At 40.5% G+C, this 15629-nt stretch overlaps 1 protein-coding gene across 6 annotated transcripts in view; it reads left to right on the forward strand.

Moving 5' to 3' along the window:
- RALGAPA2 (Ral GTPase activating protein catalytic subunit alpha 2) overlaps window positions 1-15629 on the forward strand; it is a 323453-nt gene that overhangs the window by 175585 nt on the left and 132239 nt on the right. For all 6 annotated transcript variants that reach the window (XM_023217753.2, XM_023217754.2, XM_023217757.1 and 3 more), the window contains 5 exons: window positions 3864-3972; window positions 9335-9445; window positions 10799-10867; window positions 11147-11284; window positions 14647-14830. In XM_023217753.2, coding sequence (XP_023073521.1) covers window positions 3864-3972; window positions 9335-9445; window positions 10799-10867; window positions 11147-11284; window positions 14647-14830 — 611 coding nt within the window. The remainder of the gene's footprint in view (window positions 1-3863; window positions 3973-9334; window positions 9446-10798; window positions 10868-11146; window positions 11285-14646; window positions 14831-15629) is intronic.

A 15629-nucleotide genomic window follows, 5' to 3' on the forward strand; every position in this document is an offset into this window, starting at 1 on the left:
AGAAGAAAGAAAATGAAAATATAAACCAAATATTTATAGAAATGGTTGGTGTATATGCAGGGTAGTGACTCTCAACCAGTGATGATCTTTTACCCCAGGAGACATTTGGCAGTGTCTGGAAAAATTTTGGCTGCTTCTGCCAGGCATCTGAGGTAGCCAGCAACCTATGATCAAGATACATGAGGTTTTCTGGGCCACTTATGTAATGAAAAGTTTCTGCCTCTCCTCCCACGGTGAAGACCAAAGCTGGGAATGCTGATGGAGGGGAACACCTGTCTCCGATCCTCAATTTCAAACCCCATAAGGTCACCAGAAGCCCAGCTCAGCCTCTTACTCCCTCCTAGGAACGGTTCATGTTCTGCTCCCTCTGTAGCCTCATTCCAAGACAACAGCCCATCATTCCTCACTGCCTTATCAGCTATTTGATGGTTTTAAGGGGTTTTTTCTCTTGTATTTTGTGTAATTTCTTTGGTTATCTTCAGTAGATGGGTTAGTCCAAATTTCCTAGTCTGCTGTTACCAGAAGCTAAACTGATAATAATTTGCAAATATTAAGCTAACATTGCATTTTTGGATAACCTCGACTTGGTTTATGTGATACCAGACCTGGTTTGGCTAATACTTGTTCAGGAAAATTGCTTTTATATTGATGGCCTATAATATTCCTTCCCCATCCTCCGCTTATCAGGTTTGATTATAAGGTTATAAAGTCTCACAAAATGAGTTAAGTACTATTTCATTTTCTTTCATTGGAAAGAGTTTTTACAGAATTAGAATTAATATTCTTGTGTATTTAGTAGACCTTGGTGGTAAAACTACCTAGGTCTAATATTTTCTTGATGAGAAGATTAACCACTGACTCATTCTCTTCAGTGATGTTAGGACTATTAAAGTTTCCTCCTTCTTCTTTTTTTTTTTTTTTTCTTTTTTGACAGTATTGATGAACCAAACTTTTCTAGGAATTAGCCCATTTCACCTAAATTTTAAAATATACTGGTATATGAGTTATCTCTATTATATTTTATCTCTTTCACTTCTATGGTCACATCCACTTTTTAAATCTCTGACACGTTTTGTGTATCCTCTAATTTTCTGAAGTAGTCTTGCTAAAGATTTGTCAATTTTATTAGTCTTTTCAAAGACTAGCCTTTGGTCTTTGTTCAACTTCTCTATTGTATATTTGCTTTTATTTCCCACTCTCTGCTCTTTTCTATCCTTCCTTTTATTTTCTTTACAATCTTACCTTTAAGGTTATATATTATTTTCTTAACTTTAAGGTTATATATTTAGTATATTAATTTCTCCTTTACAGATATAAACATTTAAGAGTACATGTTTATTGGTAGTTACTACTTTGTCTGAATTCTATAGGTATCTTTTTGTTACTGATGTCTTAGTTAATTGCATTATGGATCAAAATGTCTTACAGCAGTCTTTGAAATTGTTGAAATTTGCTTAATGACCCACTAGGTAGTCAATTTTTGTCAGTATCTCATATAAACTTGAAAAAAATGTATGCCCTGTTCTTTGTTGGGCATAGTCTTCTAGTTGTGTTTATTAAATTTTTTTAATCCTGGGCTTCAAATATTCTGTATCCTGTCTGATTTTTTTTCATCAGCTTGATCACCTTCTGGAAGAAAAATGTTAAAATCTCCTGCTATTTTGGTGTGTTTATGTATTACTCCTTATATACTGTCAAATTTTGCTTTATATATTTTGAGGCTATGTGATTAGTTGCATAAAAGTTTAGAATTGTCCTATATAGTGAATCAAATATATTATATATTTTTTAGTGACTCTTTATTTCTAAGGAGGATTTTTTTTATCTTAAAGACCACTGGTTTACTTATTTTTAAATAATACTTTCTATTCTTTTTAATTAACCTTTTTATATTCTTCTTTTAGCTATCTTTGCAAAAACTGTATATATCCAGATTTGATAATTTTATCCCATCTGGTCTTTATTTTTTAACTGAAGCTTTAGGTTCATTTTCATTTGTTATAATTACTGATCTGTTTGGATATACTTCTTTTATCATATGTTATACTTTATTTTTAATAGGAAAGAAAGATCCAATTAAAAATAAGGTACTTCTTTTATTTCTCCTTTATCTTGCCTTCATTTCCCCATCCCCTGTTTTTCTTTCTTCTTCTTCTTTTTTTTTTTTTTTTGTGATTTTTCTCCATTCTATTTATTACCTCAATTGTTTTTAAATCGTAGGCTCCCTTTCCTTCTTTTAGAGGTTATACTATATATTTGAACATGCATACTTACCAAGCCTGCAGCTAGTCTCTCATTACTCTCTTCCTGAACAGCGCGTGTTCCTCAGAACATAATTCCCTGATTTTGCTCCTACCTCACTGAACTTTCTCCTTTCTGTCCCCTGTGCTGACCTTTCCTCCTCTACCTAACCTCTGATGAATGTTAGAGTGACTCAGGGTTTAGGGCTGGGCCTATTCTCTGTATAACTTCCTGGGTACTCTTATTCTGATCAGCCTTTAAATACCATCTTCCTGCTGATTTGTTTATCTGCCTCTTCATTGAGCCACTTTTATACTCAGACTTATATATTAAACTGCCTACTTGACATCTGAATGTTTTTTTTCTTTTCTTTTCTTTCTTTTTTTTGTTTTTTTGAGATAAAATTTCACTCTGTCGCCCGAACTCCTGACCTCATGATCCGCCCACCTCGGCCTCCCGAAGTGCTGGGATTACAGGCGTGAACCACCGCGCCCGGCCAACTTGAATGTTTTAACACAACTGTAACTGTACCCTTGAGTCGGCTTCTGACCCCCCTACCCCGCCTCCAAGCTGGCTGTCCCTCAGATTTCATCTCACCACATGGCCCCACCATTCCCCCAGGTTTTCAGTTAAGAAATTTAGAGAAAACCCTTGATTTCTTCTTTTTCCTACACCTACTGCATCTAAATCATAAAGTATTGGCAATTCTTCTTCCTCTCTCTTTTTTTCGTTCAGAAAGCCAAATTTCTGTGGAGTTAAAAACAGAATAGAAACGTATATGGCATGGTCAGCTTTCTGTAAAGAGTATCTGGTCCTAGCACATTGTTTAGAGGAATTAACAGTGAAATTTATTTTGAAAGTTGTATTTAAATATACTTTAAAATAAAATATAGCATTTGTTTTATGTTTGTAGTAGGTATTGTGCATATTACTGTAAAGAAAACAATTACAAACTCCATTTTTGACAGTGTCCTCAGATTTATGTTTTTTATTCTTCCTCAAAAATATCTTGAAACAGTAAAATGTAATAGCCTATTAGTTTCAATAAAACTAGATAAGCTGGGCACAGTGGCTCACGCTTGTAATCCCAGCACTTTGGGAGGCCAAGGTGGGTGGATCACGAGGTCAGGGGTTTGAGACTAGCCTGACCAACATGGTAAAACCCTGTCCCTACTGAAAATACAAAAATTATTTTGTGGTGGCGGGCACCTGTAGTCCCAGCTACTCAGGAGGCTGAGGCAGGAGAATTGCTGGAACCTGGGAGGTGGAGGTTGCAGTGAGCTGAAATCGCACCACTGCACTCCAGCCTAGGTGACAGAGCGAGACTCTGTCTCAAAACAAAAACAAATCAAAACTAAGTGATACATGGGCTGTGACAATTAACAGAAAATATACCATTTAATTAAATATTTAAGTACTAAACCATTATCAATATTTCTATTTGTCCTGAAAATTGGCCTATTGAGGATTCTTTATCTTTCCTTTCAAGAAGACATTCTGCTAATAAATCTACAATTTTTGCTATTTTGTATAAATAGATTTAAAGTGTTTTGTTATTTGAAAATACCAAGAAAGTTTATTAAGTTTCATGAGAGTTTTCCTGTTTTCTTCTTTTTAAAAAGATGCATTGCCATTTGCTCCCTTGGGGTCTGGATATGTGAAGAGCTTGCACAGTGTACAAGCCACCCTCAGGTGAAAGAGGCCATCAATGTGATAGGAGTAACTCTGAAGGTATTACCAGTTTGTGGTGCTGATTGGACATTAAGCCATATCCGAGGCATTTAACAGTTTGAATTTGAAGTAGCCCCATCTTTTTTATCCCCCAAATGACAGAAGGATTATGATTCCCATTGCATGTGCTGCGAGGCTCCCAGGAAGGGTACCGACGGCTGCTCCCCTGCTGGCAGCTGCAGCCCAGCTACCAGTGTCTCGAGTGTTCCTGGATCAGTGGCCAGATGGGTTCCTCTGGTGGCTGGGAAGCTCCTGTCGCAAAGAGGACACCTGTCACCTGTTGGTGGGAGTGACAAGAGAGTGGGGTCTCGTGCTGTGGCCTCTTCAGCAGGCCTGGGAGAGACCTCCACAGCTTCCGTTTAGGCCGCTCAGTGTTCACCATCTGGCTGAATCTTGAGCACTTTAAGGACATCTTTCTCTCTTTGTTCTGTTAATGAGAAGAAGAACTGCCATTCCCTGGGCACTCACGCTACGTCGGAGTAATGGCGAACTCTAAATACTTCTGTTAATCTTCAGGACAGCTCTGCAAGATAGGTGTTGTAATTTCTGTTTTATACCAGAGGAAATCAAGGCCCAGAGAAATTAGGTCACAAGCCTGAGGCCACACAGGTGTAAATGATGGAACCAGCAATAAAAGCAGATCTGTGTGGCATTAAAGACATGCTTGAACTTTCACATGTGCTATTAGGTTGCCTCTAAGCCAAAGCTCAAATCCTGCTGGGTCCTTTCCTGGGTCCTGCTTGGAAATGGTGGTAATAAATAGCGTTGCCATTATCACCCTCAGGGAACCAGTGAGTGCCTGGTCTCTGCCAGGCGCTGTGCTGAGGGTTTTATGGAAGTTTTTAGTTCAGGGGTAAGTGTCCTCAGTTTACTGGTGGAGAAACTGAAGTGCAGGAGCATTCAAGGCCCTAGAATGACCACCTCACTGAACCAAAGTTCAACCCCTGAACCATCCATCCACCTAACACCAGCATTCAGGCTGCTGCGTGCCCTTCTGTGCTGCTGCCACATGCAGCTATAATAGCAACGGCACTTAGAGCTGACGCCTGGGACAGTCGCCATCAGGCCAGCAACAGTCGCTGTACCACCCTTTGTGTATTATCTGCTTCTGCGCATAGGATGACCAGCCAGTGCTGTCTCCCACCCTTGGCTTGGCATCTGGCCCCTGCCTGACCAAACTCAATGCCTCCTGTTCCCCAAGTACACCCTCTGACCACCCCCATTGCTTCATCCTCCCCCATTTCTCCTCCACAACACCTGGGAGTGGAGGTGGGGGTGGTTGTTGTATTATGGGAGCTGGAAAAACACTTGCTGCTGATCCCTGTGATGAGGAATGGAAAAATTATCCAACCACAGTATCACAGAAGAGTGCCCCTCCAGCCAGAGCAGGGTGCTGACCGCTGACCTTTGTCAGCAGATTTAATCCTCAGAGCTGCCCTGTGAGGGGAAGTGTCAGTGCCACCTCCACTTCACAAATGAGGTAGATGAGCTGACTAGGGACCAAAGGAGCTTGCCAAAGCCAAACCCAGAACACTCTGGCCACATGTGTGGAATTTTGCACAACTGAAGTGTGTAGGACACTTCCTGACTCCCGAAGCCTTGGAGAAATATTTACATATAATTTATTAAAGTGGAAACAAGTTGGCTATAAATTATATATCAATGTGGATCCCAATTCATTTTTAAATACCCTTTTTCAATTCTAAGATCTGTTTTTAAATTTTTAATTTTTCTTAAATCTAGAGGTATATAGTTAATGTAAGGTGGTTCCCCCATCTCTATTCCTTCCATGGAAAAACTATGAATAACTCAGTGGTGTGTTAGATTGAAGGAGATACACACAGACACACAGAGTCATGCATCGCATAGTGATGGGGATACATTCTAAGAAAAGTGTCACTAGGTCATTGCATTTTTGTGTGAATATCATAAAGAGTATTACAGAAACCTAGATGGTTTCTGGACTTTGTGGGATGGCTTGTTGCTCTGAGATTATAAACCTGTACAGCACACTACTGTACTGAATACTGTAGGAACTGAATATTGAATTGGAACACAATGGTGAGTACTTGGGTATCTAAACATGTCTGGACATAGAAAAGGTACAGTAAAAATATGGCACTATAAGCTTATGGGACTAGTGCTTACCAAATATCTGCGGTGCTTACCAAATGTTTCCAAAAACATTGTTAGGAGGTGTGTGACTGTATATGTGTATCTCTGTATAATATAGGAAAGAGATAGAAATTGCTAACAGAGTAGAAGGATAGATAAGCTTTCTGCAACTTTTCATAATTTGGGGGGAAAATATAAGATACCAGAAAAACAATGTGGTTACCACATATTGAGCTCTCGCTCTGTCCGCTATCCCAGCACAGCATAGAGATTGTCCTGCTGAATCCTCCCGCCTCTGGATAGCAGTAAAAGAGAAGAGGACTGAGGAAGGTCAAAGAACTGTTTCCAGCTTGAATTGCTAAGAAAGCAGAGGGATCAGGATGCAGCCAAGTTGTTGGGTCTTTAACCATTATTAATAACAGGAAACTCATTGACTTACGTCCTGGTCTCTGATTACACCTCCCTCCCCACTTCCCTCCTCCCCTGTCTCCCTCTAGTTCCCGTGTTGCTGTGGCAACTGGGTTGTTTTACCTAAGGACATAGCACATAAATCGAAGAACTGAGGACTGGAAGGGAAAGAGTTGCTACAAGGAACAAGAAGAACAGCCACCACTATGAGAACAGGGGATTCTAGGAGGCTTTGGGGTTCTGCCAGGAGGGAGAGAAATGGAGAAAGAGGAGGCAGTGGGGTCGTTGGCCCCACCGCCAGCCGAGCCTCAGCCTGCTTTTTGGGTAGCGGAGAGTGCAAGCCCTGGCAGGGCTTCCTGCTTTACGGGCTCCACATAAAGCCAGTGCCACCTCTCTTGTAAGAACCCTTCAGAAATGCCCTGCAAAGGTGACCTAGGTGCGCCCTTGAATGTGCAGAGCATTCCACTCAGCGAGGTGTTGGTTGGCTGGTTTGTTTATGGTGGGGTAGCAGATGGATGGTGGGCATGGGGTGGTTGGGGGAGGTGGTTCTAAGCCATAATAGCCATACTCACCAACTCTTGTGAGCTGTCCAGCCCTGCTCCTTCTCCCACCCCGTCTTCTGAGACATCACTGACTTCCCTCCTTCTCCTTACCCCACTGTTGTTTCTGGCCTTGAGTCCTGCCAGCTGTACTTCCTTAACGCCCATTGAATGCCCACGGTCTGTCCCACCCACTACCCAAGTCCATCCCTCCCACAGCTCACCCTGCCAATATGGAGCCTCCTGATCAGAGTCACCAGTCCAAGACTGGCCCCCACAGATCACTGTTCATACCACTGTCAGCGGGCTCTGTCCACGCACAGGCTGACCAGTACAGCCCACAGGCTGGAGCGCTCATCGTGGCTCTCTGTCGGTTTTCTGTGACTGTATGCTGGAGAAGTGAGAGAGCAAATGAATGGCTTATTTCATCTCCACCATTCCCTACCTCCTTCATTACATGTCAGTGACACCACCCTGCTTGCAGCCCCCTGTATCTGACCGACCTTTCCTACCTTGGTGCCTGGGCCCTGCCACCCATGCCTGGAAGGAGACCCCACATCCCCCCTGCATTCTTCCAGGAGCAGCTTAGCTTTCCTCTCCTTCCACGTTGCCGTCTCTCTGCCTGTTTTTCCCCAAGCCCCATGTCCCACTACTCCCTGCCCATAGCTTTCTTGTCTTGTCGGTCGGCTCTCAGAATTTTCCCTTGTCTGTTTCCAGCTTCTTGAGTTCAGAGCTTTACCAGCCTTATCTTTCCACCTGGTGACTCTACCACTGTGGTGCAGCAGCAACACACACAGTGCCTGCTCCTGTTCTCCCACTCCCTCCGAGTTTCATCTTCACCTTAGGCACACCACGCACATCCTTAAGGGGGGCATGCTAGGCATTACAGATACAGTGGTGAACAATATATGCAGGAAATAGCAGACAAAAAGGTCAGCTCTGATAGCCTGTAATGCCATGAAGGAGATCTAATAGGGGAATGGGATGAAGCTGAAGAGCTGAGGGGGTGGGCCACCACCCAGCTCTTGGGGCGGTGTGGTGGCCTGAGGGAGGAGATGACATTTTATGCCATAATTTGAAAGATATAACAATGCAAGCCACATGCAGACCTAGGGATTAAGTGTTCCAAGCAAAGTTTAGAAAGAGCAGGTGCAAAGGCCATGGGGCCAAAGCAAGCCAGAGTGTTTGAGAGATGGAACAAGGCTGGTGGAAATTGTGTCATCTGAGATGTGGGGTCTCTGTGGCCAGGGAAGGCTGTGAAGAGCCCCTGAGTGCAACTACTACAGCCCTGGGTTTAGCTAGTGCCTCTCAGGTAGGGGTAGTCAGTAACTGTTTATTCTGTAGAATTAAAAACCTTTCCCTTTCTTCTTCCTTGTTCTGTACATTTGTCACTGAGGCACTGAACATTGATGATGGTCTGCTTCATGTGGCTTAGAGTGAGGTATCCCTACACCAGGGTCAGTGATGAACTTTTCCTGCCGCACATAATGAGTTATGGATAATGGCATAGCCCCATGTTCTGGCCAGGGAGAAAAGCAGAGGGTGCCCTTGTCCCTTCCATGCTCTCCCAGCATGAAAAAGTAAGACCTTTAAGGTGCTGCCCTTAGACATGCTACGTCACAATAAATGGAAGCATCCAGACCTTGGTGATGAGTTGAGATGCGTGCCAGCCTCAGGAAACGTACTCAAAATAATTGAGTATACCCTAATTCCTTAGTTATCTTCTCCTACACTCTAACTCTACACATTCTTAGTATGTTATACATGTAGGTCAAGTTTTATTTCATAGGATAGAAAGCCATTTGATCAATCCCTGTTTTCTTTTTTTTTTATTTTTATTTTTTCAATCCCTGTTTTCTCCATATGTAAAATGAAAATAACATCTACCTTGCAGAGCTGTCAGTGAAGATTTATCAATGAGAGAATGAGTAAAATCCTTGTAAAAGGTTCAGCGTACGGGGATACATTTTAATTTCCTCTATTTGTCAAAAATATGATTTATGTGAGCTGAATAAGAAATTTGAAATTATGGTTTTAATTTCCAAATGGGTAAATGAAAGCTTCTTGTTCCTGTAGAACGTTATGTAAATTAACACAATGAGGCTAGAGAAGAGGCTGTTTTAAAATGGTGATGTGATGTTGTCTAAACTCTCTGGTAGTAGGACATATTTTTCATCAATTTGAGGCAAAACAGATAAATGTAATCTATAAGGAACTGAGAGGAAGTAACTATTTTGTCCTTAAGAATGAGGCACCTGTTAAGTTATGTGTCTGCTTTGGGATTTGGTTTCCTTTTATAGTTTCCCAACAAAATCGTGGCCCAGGTAGCTTGCGATGTGCTTCAGTTGCTGGTTTCCTACTGGGAGAAACTTCAGATGTTTGAAACCTCTCTGCCTCGGAAAATGGCAGAAGTAAGTCTTTTTTTCTGTAATACTAAAACATAAGCATTTTCTTTTTATTGTATTTGATATTTATTTAATTATAAATGTTCAAATAATTGTTAGAGAACCGACTATTAAATTACCACAAGTCACTCATTTTAAGATTAAGTTAGACTGGTTCTTCTCAGCTGTGATTTCAGGCACTATGTAAAGAAGCCAGCAGTGTTCCAGACAGAGGCTTATACTTGGGGAGTTTGAAAGGCAGGCACGACCACAACAAAGAGACCTTTTGTAGATTGGGCTTCATTCATCAAGAGCAATTTGGATGGTGCCAACAAGGAGTAGGCAGCTGGTTATGATGCCCTCCGTGAGGGGTGGAGGGGGCGGCTGTTGTGTAAAACAGAAGTCTCTCCCAGACTAAAGCCCTGGACCCCACTTTCTGCCCTAGCAGGATTACTGGCCGTAATGAGATTGCTACCATGATAACCTCTGTGTAGGTAACTGGTGGGAGAGAGGGGTGGAAGGAATAGGAAGAATCTTCTCAACAGTCATATCCTGAAGGCCACTTGCATCCAAGTGTGCTTCGCCTGTTCACAAGCAGGCACCTTCACTCCCATAGGTGTCCATGGGATAAGGTACTTCTACTGAGTTTTATAGCTGCACTTTTAACACATGCCCTGTTCTTATACATCCAGTGGTAACTCTTTGAGGAAATTTGATTTGTCCCCGTGAGGTATTACAAGGAGAGAGAAGAAGTGATGTTGGTTTATTTTCTCTTAGCCCTAGACAGATTTCCCTGGAAAGATCACTTTGTTCTCTCAGAGGTACATTAAAAGGCACAAGTGATTTTTGACCTTAAGTGACCTAGAGTGAAATGGAGTTTGGACATGGGAACATAAAATGCTCTGAAATGGAAAGTAGGGTTTTGGGGTGACGATGTAATTTATCATCTAAATGGGACTGCTTTTGAGAATGAAAGGGGTGCTGTTTACACCAGGACAACAGGTGGAGACTTAGGGTAATTTATAATAAAACTAAAATGGGAGCGTTTTCATAATTATTTTTGGAAGTATTTTTTCACTTCACTATGAAAACTGGAAACTGATGTTCAGAATTATGTGACTGCAGAGAGAAATACTCTTTTCTTTGTCTTCCCCCCTAATTTTTCAACCAGAAAAGTAGAGTAGAAAGTGGCTGTGGCCCCATTGTCTTTTCCTAATTTTCAAGATCACCACACAGCTGGCCCTCTGCTTTGTATCACCTTTCTTTGGTGAGTTGGCACCAAGCTGGCTTTAGTTGCAAGGCCATCGTGGGACTCCTAACATGGGCTTACAAAGGCTTACAAATATGGTCTGTTTGATTGGGGATTTATCTTTTATGCAGATCCTTGTGGCCACAATTGCTTTTCTTTTACCAAGTGCAGAGTACTCCTCAGTGGAAACAGACAAGAAGGTAGGTGGCACATTAAGTTTTTCCTAGAGTTTTTTTTATTTTAATGTAAGGTAAAATGATAAATAATGTTACAACTAGTGATATCCTTTGTAATATCCTTCTCTATTGGCCTTAACAGTCTTTTTTGTGAAAATGTTATTTCTTTATTTACTTGCTTACCTGCCTATTTAGCACCTGCATGTCCACTGAATACTATGTGTAGGGACAATTCTCTTATTATTGTGTGTAGTGAGGTTTAAGAGACTGCAGCATAAGTTACCGGGCATGTTCTTCTTCCAGTTTATTGTGTCCTTGCTACTGTGCCTCTTGGACTGGTGCATGGCATTGCCCGTGAGTGTCCTTCTCCACCCTGTGTCCACAGCAGTCCTAGAGGAGCAGCATTCGGCCAGAGCCCCCTTGCTGGATTATATCTACAGGGTGAGTCTCCACCTGGGTCTGGGGGAATGGAGTGTGGGTTTATATGCCAGAGAACCACCAAAATATGTCTTATGCGTGTACTTATTTGTCATTGCCCTTTTGAAAAGGATTTATGGTGGCTAAACTTTTTCTTAAAAAGTAAATAACTTGGCCAGGCACGGTGGCTCACGCCTGTAATCCTAGCACTTTGGGAGGCCGAGGTGGGCAGATCACGAGGTCAGGAGATTGAGACCATCCTGGCTAACAAGGTGAAACCCCGTCTCTACTAAAAGTATAAAAAATTAGCTGGGTATGATGGCGGGCGCCTATAGTCCCAGCTACCCCAGAGGCTGAGGCAGGAGAATGGCGTGAACCTGGGAGGCAGAGCTTGCAGTGAGAGGCGATCTCGCCACTGCACTCCAGCCTGGGCAACAGAGCAAGACTCCATCTCAAAAAAAAAAAAAAAAAAAAATTGTAAATAACTTAAGGACTGAAAGCAGAACAGATATAAAGAAGCAGTGGGTACCAAGTTAAAGATGCATGCATTTTACAGGAGTATCATCTTTAATCTTTAAAACAACTGCAGTTTTGTCAGAATTCTTCAATTTTCATGGAACATGTTCTATGTCTACTTAAGAAAGAACTGTTCATATTATAGGGATATCTACATTAACTTTTTCCCTAGGGCAAATAACTTCTTTTTAAAAAATTAATTTATTTTTGTTACACATATTAGATGTACATATTTTCAGGGCACATTTGATAATTTGATACATTCACATAATCAAATCAGGGTAATTGGGATGTCTGTCTTAAATGTTTATCTTTTCTTTATGCTAGGGACACTGGAATTATTCTCTTCTAGCTATTTTGAAATGTACAGTTGATTAATGTTAACTACAGCCATCCTACTGATCTATAGAACACCAGGTCTTATTTCTTTTATCTATTTGTATACAGCATTACTTTGACAAAATCTGTTTATCAAAGGAAGAAAAAGGTTTAATGGTCTCAGTAATCATTTTGCCTCAAAAAATTCTTAAGAAATAAATTAAGGAATTATGTCACATCAAAGTAATTAGCTTCATCATTTTTACAATATTTAAAATATTCTTAGTTAATCCCCCACCCCTTCCCCCCACACACATACACACTGATGACTAGGGGTGGCCTTTGCTCTGGATTGCTTATAATGTCCTTCTGTAATTTGTCTTAACAGTCTCTCTCAAACCTTGGCTGTTCATTTAGCGTTTGCATGTCCACTGAATAATTACTGTTATGGAGGGAAAATTCTGTGGTTTACTCTTTTACTAAGAAACCTTTAATAATAAAAGAAGAGTCCAAGACACAGACTGATCACTTTATTGCCTTATTTTTAAAAGTATTGCTTTAAAAAAATACCTAATTGTGAATTTAGAATTGAAATTCTACTAAAAAGTATTTGTGTATTCTTAATTGGTTTCTTCAGTAGTTAAAGATTTTAATAACTATATTAGGATTCATTAGATACTTCTGTTATTTTTATGGCTTATAAACCTGTACAGAGCTTGGTTTGGGCCAACTGCATTAGCCACAATCACTTATGTAAATCTCTTTTCTGAGTTCTTTCTTTTCTTAAAGATTTCTCTTAAAATTGCTTTATCACTATAAAAGTCACCTCATAGTACCTCATAGTAAAAATTCATAAATTTACTAAATAACTGTTTTGTATTTCAAGAGTAAACTTTTTATTGAAGTATAATATGCTTCCAGAAAACTGCACCAGTCTGTAAGTGAAAGCTTGATGAATTTTTACCAAGTGAGCATGCTTGTAAAATCAGAGCCCAGATCAGGAAACAGAACATTCCTGGCATCCTGGAAGCCTTCTCTGTGCCTCCGCCTAGCCACTGGCCCCATACACATGTCCAGGGATAGCCTCTATCCTGTGTAACAGAGTAGAGTAGTTTCGCCTGTTTTGAACTTGATACAAATTGAGTCATACAGTATGTCTTCTTTTGTCTGACATCTTTTGCTCAACATTATTTTTCAGTGATTTATTCAAACTGTTGTGAATAGTTGCAGATTTTTCACTCTTGGTGATAGATAGTATTACACAGAATAAACCACAATACATTTATCCATTTTACTAGACATTTGGATAGTTTAGAGTTTTGGACCCATAAAACATGAATATTCAGGGTTGTTGTTTTGGGGATATTTTGTTTGTTTTTTGTTTTTTTTTTTTTGTATACACACATACATATGCATTTCTGTTGGGTGTGTACCTAGGAGTGAAGTTGCTAGAATATATATATTCTGCCTTATTGGTAAACACCAAATAATTTTCCAAAGTAGTTGTGCTAGTTTACACATAACATGTGGTTTTAATGTACACTTCCTACATTTATTGCCATTTATTGCATTTTGGCTACTAGAAATTAATTATCTCAGTGATTGCAGCTTAATTTTTAAATTAATAACAGAGCTGCCATAAGGATTTTCCTATACTGCATTTTTTGCTAGGAAGAGGACAGAGTCAAGTGGTTGCCCTGACAACTGTAATTCTTGGTACTTTGTAGCCATTTACAAAGGGTACCTGACCACAAGGCCTCTTGCCTTGTCAGCAAACCAAAGCTAGTCATCTAAAAGTGAATTTACTTTACAGAAATACATTTAACCCAATGGTGTTTTCTTAGTTTTTCAAGTGTTACCTTGATTCTTATAGAAATCAGTGTTTGGAGTTTATGATCTTGAAGTTATGATTAAAAAGGGAAATCTGGTACAATCATTACCTCATTTATGCATTTTGGCATATTCAAGATGATTTGTGTTTGCATGGCTTGTATGTATAGAAAACCTCAAATGAGTAGATAGATCTTCAGTCAACTGCAGTTTGTAAACTACCAGTGAACTTTCGGGAAACTAATCTTGTCAAAATAAGAATAATTTAAAAATTGTATTAAGTTAGCCCTTACAATTCATGTGTCATGAGTTATACTAATTTAAGCTCATGTCGTGTACTAATGGTCTCTGCTTGTGCTCATTCCACCCTCCACCGTGGTTGGCCTGTCCCATCACTACCCTTCATCCCCTGATTAGTTCCTTCTACCTGTGCCACCTTTGGTGGACAGGAGGGGGACTTAGGTATGTGCAATCACACAGAATGTGAATAAGTACTTTTTAACTTTTACTTTCCTTTTGCCTTGAGAACATATTTCTTGGCATTGATATGAAAGGAGCAAAATAAATTTGCTAATAGTAAGAATATATTTAACAATGGTCATTTCATTTCCAACTAGGACCAAGCAGGAGTCCTAGCTGTCAAGTGCAACAGTAGTTTGACAGATTGTCAGGGGACACGAGGTGGGTAGTATCCATGGTGCACATGGCCTCTGTTTTCACAGGTTCTGCACTGCTGTGTGTGTGGCTCAAGCACGTACACCCAGCAGAGTCACTACACACTGACCCTGGCTGACTTGTCATCCACGGATTATGACCCCTTCCTGCCACTGGCAAATGTGAAGAGCTCTGAGCCAGTCCAGTATCATTCATCAGCGGAACTGGGTAACCTGCTGACTGTTGAAGAGGGTGAGTGAGTATTCTTTCAAGTATGAAACCTTGTGAGAAGGAAAAGGAAGGATTTAGCCTTTTGCCATGCTTGCTGTACTATTATTTTTTTTTTTTAAATCTAGTTGTTGAAGTTGAAATCCTAGTTCCTGGAGTCCTCTGTGATGGCAAATTCTGCCGTCCTTGTTTCTTCTTTTTTTCTATTTTTTTTTCTCCGCTGTTTTCCCATTTTAGTAGTTCAAGTGGTTTTTGTATTATTCAAGACAGGTATGTCTTAGATCCTTGGAACTCACAAAAAAGGCTCATTTTCTATCCTCAAGGAGCTTTACATCTAATGGAAAACACACAGTGAAGTCCAGAAGGACTCATTGTGGACTGGTAGCACCGGTAGCACCATGAGGGCTTTCCATGAAGAAGGACTTAAGCCAGACTTAGCAGGGTGGACAGGTGTTGAAAGGAACTCGTAGATTGTTCCAAGTTAGGAGAGCATCATAAAAAGAGATGGAAATGTACTTGCTACAGTTTTAGATTTGCTCTGCTCATAGCAGAGAGTCCATTTTAGAGTATATAGGGATTGTCAGGACTTAGAGCCTGCTGTATTTCTTACTTAAGCACCCCTCTCCCCAGAATGAAAAGAGCCCAGCTTTGGGCCTTGGAATGGGAGTCAGAATGTGGGTATATTGTCTGTACATATGGTAAAATTGCGTAGAACCAAACACACACACACACACAAAGGCATGCATGTAAAACTGGTGAACACTGAATAATATAGGTGGATTATTATCAATGTCAATTTCCTGACTGTGATATTGTCCTATAG

Source organism: Piliocolobus tephrosceles, chromosome 20 (assembly GCF_002776525.5).
Source record: "Piliocolobus tephrosceles isolate RC106 chromosome 20, ASM277652v3, whole genome shotgun sequence".
Taxonomy (NCBI): Eukaryota; Metazoa; Chordata; class Mammalia; order Primates; family Cercopithecidae; genus Piliocolobus; species Piliocolobus tephrosceles.